General features: G+C 38.7%; 1 protein-coding gene across 1 annotated transcript in view; it reads right to left on the reverse strand.

The window, feature by feature from the left end:
- Positions 1-268: 268 nt before the first annotated feature.
- The window catches only part of DDX10 (DEAD-box helicase 10), a 250891-nt gene continuing 229937 nt past the window's right edge, over positions 269-21222 (reverse strand). Inside the window, exons 17-18 of the mRNA XM_079787350.1 lie at positions 17602-17738; positions 269-916 (exon numbers count right to left, since the gene is read on the reverse strand). Of these exons, the coding sequence (XP_079643476.1) occupies positions 739-916; positions 17602-17738 (315 nt within the window). The 3' untranslated portion in view covers positions 269-738. The remainder of the gene's footprint in view (positions 917-17601; positions 17739-21222) is intronic.

The raw sequence follows: 21222 nt of genomic DNA on the forward strand, positions 1-21222 counted from the left end.
GCTCCCATACTATGAGAGGGGGCAGGCCGGGCTGAGGGACCACCCCCCTCCAGTGCATGAATTTTCATGCACCGGGCCTCTAGATTTTATAAATGAGAGCTAGCAAATCTTCCAAGTAAAAGATAAATTATATCATTGAGGAGATTAATTTAAAAATATGGAAAATTCACTGTTTCAAGAACAGGCCAAACATTTTAATCTTAAGAACCTTCCCTTGAGAATGCATTCATATTACTGACACAATGAAAACAATAATTTTATAGGAAATATGTTTATTATTAATCATCTCAATTCAAAAATACTCAGTCTTTCTTAGGGCTGGTCCATCGTATTCTGTCTCTTTAAAGATATTAAATAATCAAAACTGTGAGCAATTTTATTTAACAGCATAGACACTTTTGTAAGATAAGAAGAAAAGAAATTCCTAACAATGAAACAAGGTCTCCAGAACTTGCTATTAAAACAAAGAAAGCACTTCCAATGACAAGATGTCACAGGATAAAGCCCAAGAAAACAATCTACCAGAGCACATGCTGGAAAAGGGATCAAGACGTTTAGGATCCACCCTCACATGGAGTTTGCTGTGAAAGCGGCTTGGGTTCTTTCACTTCTGCCTGGAATGTTTTCTTCGGGCCTGGGACTCACGTTATCTAACTTCCCCAAAGCCGACAGCTTTTCAACTTCTTGTCCACATAACCATGACCAGAGGTTTCGAGGAGAAGACGAAGCAGGAAGTATTTAGCTTTGACTTTTGAGCAGATGTAACACCAGTTCTTCATCCTCTGCCAAAGACAGGCCCGTATCCAACGGCTCTAAGACTTCCCACTTGGCCTTCTTTCTGTTACGACTTGTGAGTCCCGTGTTCTCCACTTCACTGTTGTTCCTTTTCCTCATCCCCTGCTTCTTCTTCTTGTCACTGGTGAGAACAAATCCAATGATTTACTTGGTAAGTACATAATTAAATTCATTGTTATGAAATCAAACACTACATGACAAAATTACCAATAACAGATAGCTGGTAAAATGATATTATCCAAGAGGGAAAGACACTGTAACAACATCAGGATATATGTGTCATAAGTTAAGTATCTTCCCAGCATTGGGTGGGAGGGAGGGCCCATCATGCACCAGGCACGTGCAGGGGGTCTGCATACACCGTCTCATCCAATCCTTACAATAACTCTAGAAAACTAGATGTATCATCCACAACTTGAGGACGCTGAGAGGTCTACAGTCTGGCTCCAGGCCGGCTCCAAGCTGTGCTTGTGCTGCCTCGTCCAACTCCCTCTATTAAAGTTGGGCCATCCTTTAGGAGCAGTCTGTGGGCTAACAGATATCAGGATACCAGGTGCTAATCCTGTTATCTGTTGCACTGAGTTGTGATATACAGAGCATGACTAAAACCGAACCTGAAATGTTAAGTTACAAATTAAGATAGCAAGTAAATTTCCCCATTTAAAATCCGCATCCAAAGCCCACACAAAGTCTTAAGGAAGACTAAACATTACTGCTGTATTCTGCACACACCTGAGGCATAGACTATAAAAATAAAGCTAGTTTCTGAAGATAGAGTCAATCACATGATACATTAAAAATTAAGAAAGCAAAACATCCTCAAAGGATTTTAAGACCCCATCGTCATGTTCCAAGATGATACATACAAAATTAACAAAATAAAAACTCAGCAATGGCAGTAGGAACCATTTATTCAAGGGTCTGGCTCTGTACTACATTTTTTACATAGATTAAATTTATCTTTATGAAAACCCTTGGTGTGAAATCCTTACACTCGTTCCACAACGAAGTTAGAGAGGTTAAATGACTGGACCCACATTATACCCATGGGATTCATATCCAGATCTGAATGACTCTAAATTCAGCCCAAAGCAATTTGAATTGGTCAACATCTTTAGTCAACATCTGGAGAACAGTAACAGAAAGAATTAGCCGTAGAAAGAACATTGGTTTTTTATATCAACATAATCAGACCTTGGCCAATCAACTAACATTTCTAAACCTCCGTTTCCTTATCTGAAAGATGGGGATTATATAATTTACTTAGCAGAACTGCTATAAGAATTAAATAAAATAATATAACTGTAAGAACATATTAGTGCTCAATACATATTAGTTGCCTATAAACTACTCCCTTTCAAATAAATCCTTACATTGCTATTATATAATATAGAGAAGAAAAAAAAAACACATCACAGAAATTACATTATTGTCCAAGCATATGATGTATTCCAAAAGAGGCAAACTGCTCAAGTTTCAATGGAGCCTATTACTCTATAAGATAGCCTGGCTATCAAAGTGAATGTGCCTAGTAAGCATATCCAGTTATGACCAGCTTAAAGCAAAACTAAATCATTTCCCCATTTACCTCCCAGAAATGCCCAATGCTGACTCAGCAGCCGTACTCTCTTACCACTGGAGGAAAGAGAAACCAGACAACACTGAGGTAACCCACAAATAACTGCATTTTAAATAGTGCCTGGAAAGGTGAAAATGAGTGTCCCCTGTGATGGGAATTCAGTTAGCAGAGTAATTCTTAGCAGAAAGGGGCCTTAATAAAAAGTCCCTGAGTGCCGAAACTGGTTTGGCTCAGTGGATAGAGCGTCGGCCTGCGGACTGAAGGGTACCGGGTTTGATTCCAGTCAAGGGCATGTGCCTTGGTTGCGGGCACATCCCCAGTAGGGGGTGTGTAGGAAGGAGGCAGCTGATTGATGTTTCTCTTTCATCGATGTTTCTAACTCTCTATCCCTCTCTCTTCCTCTCTGTAAAAAATCAATAAAACATATTTTTTTTTAAAAAAGTCCCTGAGTATGGCCAGTTCTGTGCTGATTCCACTGGGCCATGATTTATTTCATATGATACTCCTAGTTTCAACATTTTAATTTTTTCAGGTACTTGTAGTTACCTAGTTACCCAGGACAAGAATGTAGTCTGTTACATGTATGAGAAACAGAAAAAGGAGGGATGCCTGGAGTTAACACACGAGGGTCAGCCTTCCTCCTGGTCCCTCTTCTGGGCACTCCTCACGCGTGGCTCTTACTCATGAGATCAGAGACTCTTCTTGTGTGTTCCCACCTGTGCCCCTCTGTGAGCATGGCACTTCCTCCCTCCCGCTGGGTACTCCCTGATTCAAGACTCATCTTCAATTCCTCATCTTCTATGAAAGGCACCCACGCTTCCTATTAAAAGTGATTTCTTTCCTCTGAATTCCTACAGCTCTAATTGTTTATTAGCCATTTTGCACCTAGCCTTGCTACTTCCTAATACTAAAGTGACTTTTTCCCCACCGAAAGCATCTTAACTCTCAATCAAAATGTAAACTCCTGGGTGAGAATGTATATTACTACAACTACCTTTCAAAAGTCATTCACATATGCATGCCCAGCAATTCCTTTTTTGGGAATCTATCCCCAGGAAATAATTAAGGATGTGTATAAAGATTTAGTTACTGGATATTCAAGTCAAAGCTATTTGTAATTTCAGAAAGTTGGAAACCCAAACATCCAATCATAAGGGATTGATCTGTTAAATGTGTTATAAAATTTCAAATGAAACACGATGCAGCTATTAAAAACAATGTTGTAGGAATTTCTTTATTGACACTGAAAACAGTAATAAAACCAATATAGAATGAGAGTCTTTGTTTAAATAAGACAGCATGTATATTTGCATTGAAAAAGATTTGGGAGATTTTTTTTTTTAATGTTCTTTCTGCTGGTACGTGTATCTTTTGTTTTTGTTTTTCTGTAATAAGCTTGTATTGCTCTTTGCAATAAAAAATAAATAAAGGAACTTAAATTTGAAGGAAAAAGTAGTTCTGGGCAGCTAGGTATATGTCTATTCTTCATAATTCCACAAAGCTCAGAAGCATAAAGACTAAGTGTTCTACTTAAGTGTCAATCTGGGTCCCGGGACCCATACAAGTATGGGGAAAGGTAAGGCTTCATAGCTCAGGACAGATGTGTCATGGGTAATTTTCAGTATTTCAAAACACCTGCATCTATGTGCCACAGACTAAATTCTGGTATTTGTTTTCTTTTGGCCAGGATTTTATTAACTGAGCTTTGTACATACTTGACACTTCAGAAGCTTGAGTGGAATGAAAATTATCTCTTTATTAATAAAACAAATGTGAAAGATAAATCTTTCAAAATATAGGGACCATTAGTGTTGAAAGCAGACATTCTCTGTGATGATGAAAAGGTTAGAAGTCAGTTTTCTAGATTTGATAACGGTGCTCCACAAACCACATGGAGAAATCTGTAGGAATTTTAGCTGGTTTTACATTTCAGTTTCTAAAGAAGTTGTTCAATACTGGTTTTCATGCCTACTATCCACCAAGAAAAAGTTAAAAAGCAGTCTTCTTAAATGTTGGCTACTAACTCCTTGACATGCTAAAAGGAGACTTCTTTGTAAAAATCACCCTGGCTCTTATAAATCTTCATAAACATTTCAGTGACTGCTCCTAGTATTATTTATTACTAGAGGCCCAGTGCACGAATTCCTGCACGGATGGGGTCCCTCGACCTGGCTGGCAATTGGGGCTGATCAGGACCAATTGGGACCAGCCAGCCGTGGGGAGGGACCACGGGAGGTTGGCCTGCCGCGGGAGGTTGGCTATGGGAGCACACTGACCACCAGAGGGCAGCTCCTATGCTGAGCATCTGGCCCCTGGTGGTCAGTGCATCATCATAGAGACCAACCAACCAATCATTCGGTCGACCAGTCATAATGGTCGCTTAGGTTTTTATATATATAGATAATTTTTAAGGACTCTCATGATCTGGCTTAGGCCTGCCTCTATAATCTATTCTGTTCTTAAGGACTACTTGTTATTCCCTAAACATACTTTAGGTTCTCACCTTCTTTTGTCTCCATTTGAAATTCCCTCTTTCTATTTTATAACTATCTAAATCCTCCTTATCCTTCAAAACCCAGTTTAAATGTCACCTCATCCTCAATGACTCCATCCTACATGATTCCACCACTTTATGCACTGTCTGTGCTCTCCCATGGCACTCATTCTGAGTGATATACAGAATAGACCTCTTCCCTGTGCCTACTAAATTCTTAGCTTTTTGAAGCCTGGGGCTGTTTGTTACCTTCATCTATAAAGATAACGTGAATAAAAGCCATTCAATAAATGGCCACACATGTGAATGGCAGAAATCACATCCTGCTGGGGTTGTTCTAAGCCATAAGAACCACTGCCACTGCAGTGAAGGAGGCGATGTTTCTAATTCAATTTCCACCACGGCCGTGGAGGAGGCCATTGCCATGGTAGCACCCAGAGCACTCAGTCAGTGTGTGAGGGCGCAGGCTCCTGTTTCCTCACAATCCTGCTGTTAACAGCACATGTTCCTGGTGTTCTAAACTTTGGCTTTGCATATATTTTTCAAAATTAAATAAATGGTCATATTATGGCTATATTCAGTACTCATTTTTTTAAACAAATGACTTCTACTGAGTTAACACCCAGCCAGGGGACAGTTAAAATGATACCATTACTGCAGCTTCCCTAAGAGATGTAATGGAAAGTCATCTAAATTTTAAGTACCTAAATGTTGACTACTACCTCTTTGAATGCACCTTCTTAGCTTCCTCTTCCTCTGTTCATTGCTTAAATGTCCATATTTCTAGGCTGCATCCTTGGTCCTCTACTATTCTCATTTTACATATTCACTCTGAGTATTCTCATGCAGTTCAGCATTTCAAGCAGCTCCCAGAATGCTGATGACTTTAAAAACAGGCATCTTTAGCCTAGAGCTTTTTCCTCTTCATTAGGTCAGCGTATTCAACCAGTTCCTAGGTTTATATAATTTGCAAAATCTCAGCAACAATAGTCTTTGGTGCTTTTATTGAAATTAAGTCTATTGCCCTGGCCAATGTGGCTGTGTTGGTTGAAGTGTTGTCCCATGCACAGGAAGGTCACGGGTTTAATTCCCGGTCAGAGTACATACCCAGGTTGCGGGTTCAATCCCTGTTTGGGGTGCATGTGGGAGGCAACCAACAAATAGAAGTTTCTCACATTGATGTTTCTCTTTCTCCTCCTTCCTCCCTCTAAAATTAATTAAAATAATTAAGTCTATTATTATTAGTCTTATCTCTGACAAGAAACCTTAGCTTCGAGAGGCTGCAAATGTTAACAAAATATTGATAATAGGAAAGGCTGGGGTGGGGAGGGGGAGAGGCAAAAATTTCATTCAATTTTTACTGTAAAAGCTAAAATTGCTAAAAAGTCTATTAATAAAAAGATTTACATAGTTCAAGAATTGACATACCATCAACAAATTATAACTTAAATTATTAAGCATAAAATACATTAGTGTTTTCTCCTCTTATCACCAAAGACTGACATGTCATTTTAATTCAGAACCTGTGTATGTTTCCAGCCTTCAACTGGAGTGCTCAGACCATCTCAACTCCACTCCCTATTCTCATAAACGTCAGGATGGCATATGCCTTTCTAATGAGTTGCCACCTGTGGACTAGAATAGCAGCTGTTTCTTACCCTCATCACCTTCCATGAAGCCAACTAGCATCACCGTTGGATAGACACATGGTTGAAGGATGATGGGATGAAAAGTGGCTGAGAAATCACCTCTGGCAGGAATATACATAATTGTACAGTCATGATCATGCTGTTAGGGTAAATACTTAAATTTTAATAAATGGTCAAAGGAATTAATGGTTAGTACGTTAGCATGTATCATTCCTTCTTTACCTAAAAAGAAGGCTTTCAATAATTCTTCAGGTGTCACCCCAAAGAGGTTTTTATTAAACACCTCATATAAAGTGAGCTCTCCCAACCCCTCTCATTATCCTATAGTTACCATTTTTCACGGCCCTTATCACCATCTCTTTTCTACTTTTTGTTTACTTCTTCATGGTCTCCCTCACCAGAGTGTAAGCTTTAAGAGGGCTGGGAGCTGGTCTCTCTTCTTTATTGCTCTATGCCAGGCACACATTTACTGAATGCCTCAACAATTCCAATTTGGTGATATAGACTCTACCCATATGTTGAATGCAATATATTACATGACATTATTTTTACTATATCATTCACCATTTCAACCTAGTCTGGAAGATATTTTTGCAGGATGTTTTGAGTCGAGGGCCTGCCGTGTTACATGTGGCTCAACGAATGATTTTGATGAAGAAAATGGAAAGTAGATTTCTGAGATGACATTAAATTCTATTTTTGTAATATAAATAAATATACTTATTTAAAAACTCCTAACACTGTTTTACTTTTAGTAATTAAATTGATCAGCATAGATTAGTCACCCTATTAGTATCATACTCTGCTTTCTTTTTACCTTATTAGATCTTCATGATAACCTTGCAACATAAGAATTATCTTCATTTGACTGGTGATTAAAACTGGGGGTCAAGATATTAAATAACTTGTCATTAACCAGTTAACTGCCACGCATCCAAAGTGGAAACCATCCCCACACGCCACGATATTTTGAATTTAATTGTGTCTATAGACGCTTATGGCGTACAAAGGGTTAAGTAACTTGTAAAAGAAAGTAAGATTCTTTTCTTAGAAAACATTCAGGTCTTAAGATTCAGGTCTGTTTATCTGACCCCAAAAGCCACAGTTTTCCCACAGGATCAAGTAGCCTGCCTTTGTTCTAACACAGACTTAATTTTCCAAACTCTTACATCTCCCCATATTGCAAAGTTTTTGATAACATAGCATAACTTATTTCCAAATTATATGCAGTAGTGAATGTGGGCAAGGCATTCAGTCTGTTGGTTCATAAAAGCTCATGCAACGCCTATCTTACACCTGCTATAGCAACTATTTTTGTAATACAGATGCTCCTGAGATCATTCTGCTAGGAACAAATATGGTTTACATTCCTATGTACTGAGATAGAAAGGCAAAGGAGGTAGACTGATTCACTAATACCATATTTTTCTAGATAGAGGAAACTACTAGCTCTTATTCCCCTTGATTTTTTAAAATTCTCTCTCTCCTTAGGAAGCTTTAGCCAAGGCTTACAGACATGGAAAGGGAGGAGACAAATGATACACTGCACCAAGAAGAACGTAATCATTAGTACCTGCTGTGAACAGGAATGGGCTTATTGATAAAGAGCGAACTTTAAATAAACAATGTGTGGATTAACGCCAATAAAAAGGGGCCAGAGCATCTGTAACACATTCCCTGGGCTACAATGCTGCACTGAGGACCACTCCTTCAAGCCTTGAGAATGTTCCAAGCACTGTCTGATATGATTGTGGTCAAGGCAGAAGAAAAAGATCTGCTGGGAAACCTATCGACTTCTTCCCTGGTAATGCAGAGCTTTACGGAAACACAGCGCCGCAGAGTGAGCACTAAACTTCCAAGGACACGGGGCAAGCAGTTCCAATATGAAGTTATAAAAAGGCAACCGAAATCACTGGAGACTCCAAGCCTGACACTGGAAAAGAGGCTGTGCAGCCAGGTGTCATGATGCCTCGTGTTACAGCTCCAACCTCTGCGGCGGCTGCATTTAGGGGGGTGTGTTTGCGTGTTACACCACAAAAAATGGAAGAGTAACATCACTATACAAGCCTATTCAGAAATCTAGGCCCTGGCCGGGTAGCTCAGTTGGTTAGAGCATTGTCCCGATACACCAAGGTTGCAAGTTTGATCCTGGGCCAGGGCACATAAAACAATCAACCAATGAATGCATCAATAAGTGGAACAACAAATGAGTCTCTCCTCTCTCTCTCAATAAATAACATTTTTTTAAAATTTAAAAACAGCCAGGACAAGGAGGCTGCTAGAAGAAAGCGCAGTACCTTTACTGTAATGTCTGCACAGCTTTTGAAACTCTTGCTTTTCTCTCTTTTTTGGAACACAAAGAAAAGAAATCAGGGAAACTGTGGAATGTTCTAGCTGCACACTAGCTGAGGACAGAGGTGGAGAACAGTGGATATTCGGCCACACAGAAACCTTTGGGTGTCCTTTTCCAACATGCTGCCAAATTGTGTGTGGAAAGCTACCAAGAGCACAGCACCTGAATGTCTAGTTTGTGTCTTATTTGTATAAAACTCTCCCTCTTGCATTCATATCAATAAATGTAGCTTAGACATTTTCCTAAAGAACTTTAAGCTAATAATAAATGATCTTGAGACCACTGAAAATTCTCAGAAATCTTTATACATGTCTTTTAAGTATTGGCACTCTGGTATTCCAATATGTTGTGCCAGAGACTTTCCCCCTATCATAAATTTTAATTTCCAAGGCTGTGGCAACAGTCCTAATGAAGATTAATTACTGCAGTACATTCCATAAAATCTGCCTAGCTTCATTCTGATGGTGAAGGCATACAGAAATGGAACTGAAAATGTATCATGTCCTTTAAAGTCTTTTCTAACACTCGGTACTAAAAACAATTTAGTCAAAGAAAAGATTTATTGGCTCAGAGTTCATTACAAACATAACCATAAGAGCAGAAGATGTCCTCTTAGATCAGAATTCTAATAATCAGGAAACGCTGGGGGTGGTGAGGATATAGAAGGCAGAGGACTGTAATCGTACTACTGATCCATGTATGTTTCCTTCTAAAAAATGCCCGTGTCATTTGGGATTGGCACAATGTTTTGGTCCCCAATCTTTTTGGTTCACAAACACACTTGAGAACTGGATAAAAATTCATGACCCTTTTCACAGATAAGTGAAGGGGAGTGTTTATGCTGCCTATACCCCCACACCATCATTTTGGGAACAATTTCAAGATGTTTGAGATGTCCCTAAAGCTCATCCACAGACTCCAGGTTAAGAATCCCCGCTCTGCAGCAATACAGAAAATATACATAATTATTTCTCTTCTCCCAGATTTATAAAAACAAAACTCGTAAACACCCAACAAGTTGGGTTGCATTACGTTTTTGTTGTTGTTGTTGTTGTTACTGATCTGTGTGTAAACCATTTTGTGTTCCCCACGAGCACGTTGGCTTTTCTCCTCAACTATTTTCACTGATTAGTTTTCAACATCCAAGATCATCACCTACCCAAGCACGTCCCCAGTGTTCCAGCTACCTGGAAAAATTAAGTTTAGCACTATAGTCTTACTCTTTATTAGCCCTTCCAATGATTTCATCAAGAGAGAAATTACCCAATTTTCAACAAAAGTTTTCCTTTAAAAAATTACTTATAATGGCAGAAACAAAACCAAACAACAGAACCAAAAACCTAAGCCCTGGGTACAACCTAAAATCCTAAAGGGGAGTGGACAGGGAAATTATATGGTCATTGGTCTGAATGCATTCCACATGAAGGAAAGGGAAGGGAAAAGGATGGTCCCCAGAGAGTGTCTTCCTTGAAGGTCTTTCAGTGAAAACAAAGTTGTCTGCACCAGAATCAGGGCAGCAGCCAGGAGAACCCCGCAAGTGCTTCATCACCCTTGCTGGATGGCTCATCCTGGCCTCATCATCCAAGCCATTCGTCCATCTTAGCCATCCTAGCACTTCTGAAACATAACACACTCATAACTGTCATTGAGTGACAGCCATTCAATGGGTCCCTAAATGACAGAGGAATAGAGAGTGCAGAGCAATAACTGAAGCTGCCAAGTAAGATCAAGCTGCGAGCTTTTAAAATCCCAATTTCACAAAATACAACTTCCCCTTCCCAACCCTCACCCTGGGAAATAACACCTTCCTTCTTCAACGGGTAGCAACCTTTCCCCTAAAAGTGCCAAGCATATAATACTCCACCCCAACAATCTTCCTTGGAAGTTTCTCCATTCTTGCTACAATATCACACAGGATATTCTTATTTTATTTTTAGGGCATTAGCATAAGGGAGAAAGACCAAAGGAATACAATTTAAAGAAAGTCAAGTAAATTAATTCCTCCTTTTACCTACAATTCATATTAAGTTCTGATAAAAGCTCTATGAAATTTGATAATTCGTGGAACTCTGTATTTTACCAATAAAGAGAATAATGGAGATTTTCTCTTGGAAGCTGCCAGGCATACTGGAATCAGGGATAAATATCCTGGAGTTAAAAAGAGTAAAAGGAAAGAAGGCAGGCACACAATAAAGTCAATATAGCATTAAGCTGAGCCGACTTCTTTCAACGCATCCAAGCCATTCATCCATCTTAGCAATCTGCCCCCCTCAACTAAATTCACCAACGAACAGGATTCAAGTCAGGGGAAACTATAGTCAGTAAGTATTTTTCTTTTAACAGTACCAAGACTCTAAAAAGAAAATTTTTTTTTAAAAATCACCCCCTATATTTGGCACCAATAATTCCACTAAAATTTATATAAAATATTTAATGTAACATACCAGCTCCCAAAATAGTTAAGAAGGAAATGAAAATGCTTTCTAGGAATTTCCTTCCCCAGAAATTCATTTTTGACTCATTTCTTTTCCAGGCAAAAAGCCTTCCATGTATTACAAATTTGCTGTAAAATCTTGGAAGAATAGTTACTGGGCCAAAATTTACATTAACATTAGGTGAAACCACAGAGATTAAAGTGGTTCATCTCCTTTATGTAAGAGATACCTTTCAAAGATAGGCAAGTTCACCCCAAAACAGAAAAGTATATGGAAAAGATTTTAAAAACAAAACAGAACAAAAACCTCAGAATGAAAAAAACAGACAAAAATCCTTGACCAGTCTTCTGGCTCAGAGCTGTGTCACATAGACTAGGCAAAAAGAACAGCTAAATGTATTAAGATGTGAAACATTTACTCTGAACAGGAAAAGGTATCAATCCATACAGAATTTATCATGGCTAAATGATGCCAATAGTATCAGTACAAATTATAGATGTAATTGATTGGTCTTATGCCACCTACTAAATACCCCACAATGTAACAGTTCTTTATAAAGCAACCTGGCTGCCTTAGCCAAAGACTGTGGTCTGTAAAGAAAAGATTGATGTAAGTCAGTAAGCATCTAACCACAACCTTTTTCTTTTTCCTTTTTTTGTTAGAAAAAGGTTAAGATTATAAATATTAAAAACTTAATTTGACTGGATAATGAATATCTGGATCATCCAGCTGCTTCTTTTTCATCAAATTCAATACTTTGCAAATTTTCACATCATTAGCAATTCACATGAAGATGGCCATAAACCAAGCATGATGAATGCTACTAGATATACAAAAATCAATCTCATATTCCATGCTCAGAACCAAACTTCTCAGCTTGCAAGGCATAGCTAAAAGGAACAATTTTATTGAAAAAAAAAAGTTTAATTGAAATATGGTTAGATACTCTTTCCTCAAATTCTACAAGGGTAAGTCCTAAACTTACTTCAGGCTTAGTTTTGATGTCACCCCCCTTTAGGAAGCTCTTCTGGATTCCTATCAAGCCCACGTTAGGTCCACACTTGCCTGATCTCCAAGTCCATTCCCTACCTCCCACCCTCCCCACTGCCTCCCTCAGGGCACAAATCACAGCATGGACCACATTGTCTTGTAATTCCAGGCTTAGCTACCTGTAATCTCCACTGACCTAAAAACTATGAAAGCAGGAAAGGTATTTTTCTAGCTTAGTGTTTTGTGTTTGTTTTTTTAATGTTTTTATTGATTTTAGAGAAGGAGGAAGGGAGAGAGAGAGAGAGAGATAGAAACATGAATGAGAGAGAAACATCAATAGGCTGCCTTCTGCCCACCCCCTACTGGGGATCGAGCCCACAACTCTGGCAGATGCCCTGACTGGGAATCAAACAAATGACCTTTTGGTGCATAGGACAATGCTCAACCAATTGAGCCAAACCGACTGGGCCCTTGCTTAATGTTTTATCCTCTGTACCTGCACTCACTATACCTGGCACATGACAGCTATTAAAAAATTTTTTAGTTGAAAGAATGGATGGAGGAAATATTACAACAAGCTAGGGACTAACAGATCAAGTGGGTATTTTTAACTCTTAAGTAGAATGTGATTTAAATAACATTGAAGGTTTTTACTCCAGTTCTTGGCAACACATGTAGAAAGTTGTCTAAATATGTTATTGTGAAAGCAGTATAACTACAGTGTATGGAGTATTTGGAAGATAGAGAAATGAAAAATCATTTATGAGCAAAAAGACCATTGCAATATTTGAGGTCATTTTTCCTCAAAAGGTATGAAAGTCTACATGAAAACTCACTGGAGATAAGAATACATAATTCTGTGTAGTTTCTAGCAGACTAGTGAATTTTGTGATGTCATAAAGTCAACTGCAACAAAGAGCTAGGTTTCCTACCAAACTTTTCTGTCTCCATTTTAGTAACAATAACAACAAATCCTAACATCCTGTATTAATTCTACCTATGCTCATTCCCCAGTTCCAAGGGAGGAACCAAAGTGAAAGCAACAGAGTAAAGCCCATCCTGGACCAATCTGTAACAAGGATGGAGACAGAAAAAGAAACAAGAGAGCACCAAAACTCTATACTTGTTTTGCAAAATATAGCACACACCAAAGCTTAGAGCCTCCGACTGGGTCGGGCATCTGCTGTTGACGAGCAGGCTGACACCCCTCTGCACCCATATTTCACAATTTAAATCTGATAATAAATAGAGCTATTAATGATGACATTCTTAAAATTCCTTAAAAGGAACTCAAGGTGACATTATTTTCATTGTCCCTGGGACCATATTGAAAGCAAGAGTCTCTTTTTGTCATGCTAACTTATAGGACCTGAATCTTGCATGTCAGAATCTCTTTGGAATCTCAGTGGTAAAGATGACAATTCTGATCACTGTACAGAAGGTGGAGGATGGTTTAAATTGACTGTGGCTGTGCACTGAGTTGAGGAGGAAAGAGGTATAAAATCTTATCAGACCTCCCTGAGGAGAAATTATTGACTCCAGATTCAGCCATTCTCCATTAAGGCTCTCTTTTGCCTATTTCCTACTAAGTGTCTTTCCATGTAGAGAGACAAAAGTGTTACCCATATTGAATATTTATGAATGTCACAAAAGTGAAGGGGAAAAAATACACAAAGAAAACTTCCAAAGAAACTAGCTATGCTATTACCTTGGTAATAGCCATTTTCCATTTGGTATATTTAGTCCCTTAAGAGTGCATTCATTTCTGAAAATGCAAAGTTAATACTCAGAGAATAACCTACAGGGCGAAAGAAGATGACCAAGAGGCTAGAACACTCACTGTTCCTAAAACTACGGAGTGGAGGTGAGAAACAATGCAGCAAATAAAACCTGTGAGCACGCCTTGAGGACACGCTAATCTGACACCATAAAACCATAGCATCTAGTCATGCATGGAAGGCAAAGAAAAAAGATGTAGCCAAACTGCAACAACCCAGGAAACTGTACTCGTGCTACTGTTATAATTAGCAGTACCAGCAGCAATTACCACTGTCAAAATTCTAGTGTGTGTGGATTTACTTGTGAACATGTTTTCTTAGCCAAAACAATTTTGGATTTAGTTTATATATATATCATTATTCATTGCCATTGAAGTGATTGTAAGAGAAGAGGCAAAAGGAGAAAAATGGAATTTACATTATAAATACAAATTTCACATGTAACTTATCCTAAAATCCTGCCTTCTAGCCCAGGAATGGCAAACAGGTTTTATCTTGTGTTCCAATCCCAACTGATTAATAGAGGCTGTACTGGGAAGGATTGCTTGGACCAAGTGGAAAGTAATGGATGAAGGACGGGGAAATTAAACACCAGAAGTATGTACCTGCCATTCTGGGTCTAGTCCAGTGGTTCTCAACTGTGGGCGTTTGCTCCCCAAGGGGTATCTGCAATGTCTGAAGATATTTCTGGTTGTCCCAACTGGGAAGGTGCTCATAGTAGAGGCCAGGGATGATGCTAAACAGCTGAAAACCATTCCCAAGCACTCTCCCGACCCCCCAAAGAATTATCTGGGCCAGAATGACAGTAATGTTAATGCTGGGGAACCATGTTCTAGTCTAATCTATCCTATAGCCCATGGATCAGGTTTTTAGCCAAATGAAAACCAACTTGTCTTCAGGAAGTTTCTGGAGCTACCTCTCCTAATGCTAGAGCAACTCCACATGACTTGACTGAAGTATTAGAACTAGGGAATCTGTTTGATCTGGGCAGTTCACACTGTCCCTCACTTGTATTGTGATCACAGACAAATTACTATTTTATTTGAATAGAATAAGAAGGAGTTTGACTGGACAATCACTGTTGGTAGGCAAAAGACACACTGCTAAAGAAGCCCTTTAAATGGCTCAAGAAATAAAGCCCTTGCTGATATTCTCTTCTACAAAAGAATTTTTCTTCAGCTTATGGTAAGTTTACCAATTCCTTTCAATTTCCATGAATGCAGAGTTACTACTAGCTGTGCCTGAATTAAAACTATTTTAATTTTCATGTAATGCTTAAATATTTTGTCTGAACACTTACCTTTTTTTAAAATTTTTTTCATGTTTATTTGTTTACTTTATTTAGAGAGAGGGAGGAAGAGAGGAAGGGAATGGGGAGGGAGTGGGGGGGGAGGGAGAAGAAAGGGGGGAGACAATCAGTTGCCTCTCGCTCATGCCCCAACCAGGGACTGAACCTGCAACCTTGGGACCTGGGTATGTACCCTGACTGGGAAGTGAACCCATCACCTTTTGGTGTATGGGATGATGCTCGAAACAACCAAGCCACACCAGGCAGGCTGAACCTTTATCTTTAAGTCAGAATGCTTTGGTGTCTCAGGGTACTTCTATCTCCACGTTCATCACCATTATAACATCTGAACTTGGCTTCTTCCAATTCTCCACCCATCTATTCTGTCATCTCCTGTATCATTTAAGCTATTAGGACCAACTGCATAGCTGTTTATTACTATATATCCTTTTTTACCCTATAAATATTTTCTATCAATCAATTCAAATATTTCAGCGTCTTCTTTGTGCCTATGACATTAATGTTAGGAATAGCAGTAAAGACTGGAGGAGCTGGAGGTGTTGGTACAAAAAGACTGAGTTTCTAGCTACAAAGCATTTACAAGCTAATTAAGAGGCTAACACACATAAAGTATTAAACAACCAATCATATTAACTAGGTGGTAGCAAGGAAATGTCAATCTGAGAGTAAGAAATGCCAGAGAATGAAATGAAATGTCTGCTATACACAGATTAAGGATGACCCAGAAACTATCATATAAAATGTTAGGAAAAATTCCTTATGAATCAGATACAGAAGGGATACTTAAAAGGCTGGTTCTCTGTGTTAGAGGTGTTAGACAGATGTGTCAAGTATGGCTGCATGACAAACTGGAAGAACCGATTGATGTTCCCTCCAGAGAGTAAACATACACAGATACATTTGGAAGTTAATGTTATAAAGCCATAAGTGTAAGTTAGATTACATCTATCAGAATGGAGATCCCTTAAACCACTCCCACAGAGAGACATTTATGTAAGCATAAAGGAGCAGCAAACTTAACCATAGTGTAGTTCAGGTTTCAACATGTGCACTAACGAACTTTCTAAAGCAAAGTATGTATATTTACTCTTAAAAGTTAATTTCTAAAGATTAGGAATATGACCTGGACCTAAATTATTTAAGCCCATGTCATACATTTATACATTTTTCTAAACTCTAATTAAATTATTTTCATCTATGGTGCCTCCTGTGGTAGTAAAGCTAATATTCCCTTGTCAGCAAATACACTAGAACGCTATTATAGCCACTACCTAAGTGTCCAATAGCAAATGTCTTGAGTTTCTAGCATTACTTGGTAAGACTGCATTTTGGACAACATTTTCACTATTACAGAATAATTTAAATGAGCACAAAATTAAAATGAAGAGTAACTGAAGTTATCTCCCTACAGCATTTTCTTCTTGGGAGATAATCTTTTTAAGACCGTTTCTTAATGTTGTTCTTACTTAAAACCAGATTATAGCTCTCTGTAGCCTATTTCTCCAACTCTACCTGGGCTAGCATTTAGGGGTCCCATTAAGTTTTCTCTTCCCTTCAATCACATTAGCTTAATCTGTCATTAGAATCTACCTTCTGCCTAAATAGACACATTGGTTTAGAATGCCCAAGAGTTCAATGTCCTCAACTTTTAAATCAATAGACTCTCAATGTAATCTAATACATAGTATTCTGAAAACAAATGCTGAACAAGCCACACTTTTCACATTTCATCTATTTTGGACAGGTAGCAAAGAAGTCCACATTACAAATGAACAGACTTTTAAAATGAGAGAATCTTCCAAGGGCTATTTATATATAAGCTTTCCATTATATTATGCATATGTTACTTAATTTTATATCACAGAATGTGAAAGTATAATGGCTCTCTTTTTAAAACTCAGAGACAATTTTTAACAACATTTTCAAGAGTTCTTTGACAGTGAATCAAAATCCTGCTTCTGTCTGCAATAAATATACCCTAGTGCATCAAATAATTAAGCATAATAAATTCCCAAAGAAAGAGACAAGAGGAAAAAAATAATAGAGAAAGAAAAAGAAAATGCAACTTTTATAACACCCTTACATTTGTTGACAGGGATTACAGAAAGAGTAAGAGAGCCCTTAAAATGATGAGAAGAGCATGAGACATTTGTTTCTATATCTTTTTAATTAAACAGAGAAGACTCATATACTTAATGCCACCAATGGTAGAAACATACCTAATATTATTTTCCATTTCTTCACTATCTGATTCTTCAGAGCTTCTGTACTTATCTGGATCTGGAAGTGTGCTTGGATCAAATCCATCATCATCATCATCACTCCAATCCAGAAAGGCTTCTTCTTCATCTTTGGCCTAAGAAAACACAAGGGAAATTGTGGTATAAGAAAACAGCTAATAAATACTCAGGTCTTTTTTCTAGACACAACTAAATACTCCTCTAACTGAGATCCTCAAATTAGAAGCCTTCTATTCTGGTGAAAGCCTCTATATGATTTTCAGAACCATAATGATTTGCAAAGAGAAAGAAAACAAGTCATTTCAAAAATAAAATACTGTTTTGAAAGTAAATCATTATTAAGTCTCTCAAATGTAATATGGGGGAAAACAGTTCTGTTACTTCCATATAACACAACTATCAAAAAATCCTATATAATAAAAGGGTAATATGCAAATCGACCAAACAGCAGAACAACAGGTCACTATGATGCACACTGACCACCAGGGGGCAGACGCTCAATGCAGGAGCTGTCCCCTGGTGGTCAGTGCACTCCCACAGAAGCCCTGAGCTGAGCTCACGGCTGGTGAGCGCAGCAGTGGTGGTGGTGGGAGCCTCTCCCATCTCTGCAGTAATTCTGAGGATGTCCAACTGCTGGCTTAGGCCCGCCAGACATCCCTCAAGGGCTCCCTGACTGCAAGAGGGTGCAGGCTGGACTGAGGGACCCCAACAAGTGCACAAATGTCATGCACTGGGCCTCTAGTAAAGTATAAAATGAAGTTGTCAGTGCTCCCGTCCACACATGTGTAAATGTTAAAACTACCCAAATTATTAGGTGAAAGTATAAAAGGCCAGGAGTGAGAGTACAGACACCCTTTTTGCCCTATGATTTTGATCATTTTATAACCACAACAATCTAAGTTTTAAAATAATCAGATGAGTACAAATTCATTAACAGTATGGGTCCTTCTAAATTCAAGTGTAAGTATAAAGTCAATAAGAACAATGGGAAAAGGAAGGAAATAGCAAGAGATAAGAAAAGCACCAACATGGATGAACTTGGGAACTATCCAGTTTCGTACAAGTAAGTAGGTAGGTGGGCCATTTTTGCTTTTGTTTCATGGTAGTTTATTTTTGTCAAAGAATAAAGGATACAATGTCAAAATAAACTTACTATACATTTATGTAATAAACATCCATTATAACCAATGTATTTCTGGCATACTAGTTTTGTCACCTAGTAGATAAGAAATACAAATGAGCATTTCTACTTGCATTTAAAAGATTATAATTTCTCTCAGCTGACATTTTTATAATTCTTCTTCACACCACATGAAACAAACTTCAGTGATTATTTTCAAATATTCTTTCCCAGAAACTAAAAACTCAAACTAGCACAGGAATGGAACATGCAGGCTACTACAGAAGTCCTCTAACACTCTGAACAGCTCTCCTTTGGTAAGTCTACACATAACAAAAGAAATAAGATGTAAGAAAATAAGGATTAGTCACCAGTGCTTAAGTTCATTATTGCTTTTTGGTGAAGCTCCCTTCTAAAAATAAAGGGTCTGGAGACAAATATCAGAGGGGACAAGGTTGCCACCAGGAGCAATAAGCAGCACACCTGACAGCAGACTACACGGTCCACGTGGAAATAATCAAGGATGTCAACAAAAACTGAGTATCATCATATACTCATGAACCCTAATCTCCTGGGCTACCAGATACTTCTAATTTTCCAGCCTGATGCTCTCAGAGGAATGTGCTGTCTGAAGGTGGAGACCGAGAACGATTCTCAAGATGTTTGGTCTCAGGTAACCTTTACACTTAAAAAGTACAAACTCACTGCAGTAGGTAAGAGGAAACCATTGAAGAGTAATTAAATTTGCACCTCAGAGATGCTGGCAGCAATGGGAAGGGCGGTTAAAGGAAACAAGATTTGAAGGTAATATTATTAAAAACACAATAATCCAGGTGAGCAGGGGATTCAATAAAGACTTTGGCAGTGGAGATGGAGGTGGGGGCATGCATGAAAGATGTTAAGGAAGGAGAATCAACTAGACTGTGGACCAATATATTAGGGGAACATAATATATTCCAGAGAATCAGTGTGCACAGAAGCATAACTGTGCATGTTAAATATGGTCTAAGAAAGCAGTTTAGTAAATACCGTGAAGATGCCTTAGGAAAAATGCTGTTATTCAGCTATTACATGTGCCGGAAACACTACTAGGTTCTGGAGGTGCAGCCATGAATAAGACACAGTCCTGCCCTGATGATCAACGGTCCTGAGATAGTTACCCACACAAACACTAACATGAAATCCACGTTTTGCTAATTCTGATGAACAGCCAATGAGAGTGAACTGATTCCACTGGCCCTGCTCAATGCCCAACATCTGCTAGAATGGTCTTCCACTTGTGGACCCCTAACATGTAGCTGATATGAACCCTCCCCACCACTTCTCTCCGACTAATCATTCTCCCATCTCTCTCCACCCTCCCAGCTAAAACAAAACAAGAACCAAGAAGCCCTGCTTTCACACTCACACTCCTCTAGAAGCCCTGAGAAGGTTGGGGGGAAGTAGGTCACACACACACAAAGATCAGGGTCACCTCTATGAACTGGCTGTTCCTGAAACATAGTTTCAGAACTTCTGAGGAAAATACTTCACCTAAAATAGGAATGGTTTTTCCTAAAATAGTTACTTGGAAGATTCAATTACAAGTACAAGTAGGGCAGATGAAAATATCTGGAAAAGAAATGTAACCTGGTTAGTTTTTACTTTGTTTTCAGTTCTGATGACGGAAGAAACAGATGAGAAGTAGCATTCATTCTCCTGTAACCAATTTACAAAGTGCTCTGACACACATTATCTTACTTGATCTTCAAACCCTATAAAGTAGGAAGAAAAAGGATTCTTGTTTCCATTTTCAAAATTGAGAAACTGAATTAGATGACTACATAACTTAACCAAGGTCATGCAAACCTGGGCACCCGCCAGGTCTTCTACATCACCCTGAATCTCAACTTTGATCATTAAAGCTTTGAATTTGCTGCTTTTACTATTCTCCAGAATCAAGCATATTTTATAAATTTCATGAACCACATCCTGGTGCTTTCTATGTCAACTTGTATGTGCCCATTTCACTCCCAGTTCTCCCAAGCTCTGTTCTCTCATGTGAATATTGCACCAGTTTCCTAATGAGTCTCCCTGTACCCCCTCGCTCCCCCGCCATCACTCCAATTCTCTGCTGTAATTAGAATGTTAGTTTTGTATTTTTTCAATAAGTTTCTATTCTACTTGTGTCTACTACCTGCTTCCAACCTTTTAAGCCACACTCTCTTTCAGGGGCTGGAACAAGTCAAGCCCCTTGACACCCAGGAGTCTCCACACCTGCTGTTTCTCTACTTGGAATCCTCCTCTACTTCCTCTTGCCTGGTCTGTGGTGTTTTCTTGACACCAAACACGTTGTGTCTTTGACATCAATTCTCCAGCACCAAATGAGTCTCCAACAATTCAATTCTGACACCAAGCAGAGTTAACCCAGACCCCATGGGTAAAAGGACTCAGTCCCACAAGAATACCCACACTTCAGATGCCACTTGTAAATAGGGTCT

The sequence above is a fragment of the Cnephaeus nilssonii genome, assembly GCF_951640355.1.
Source record: "Cnephaeus nilssonii genome assembly, chromosome: 13".
NCBI classification, from domain to species: Eukaryota; Metazoa; Chordata; class Mammalia; order Chiroptera; family Vespertilionidae; genus Cnephaeus; species Cnephaeus nilssonii.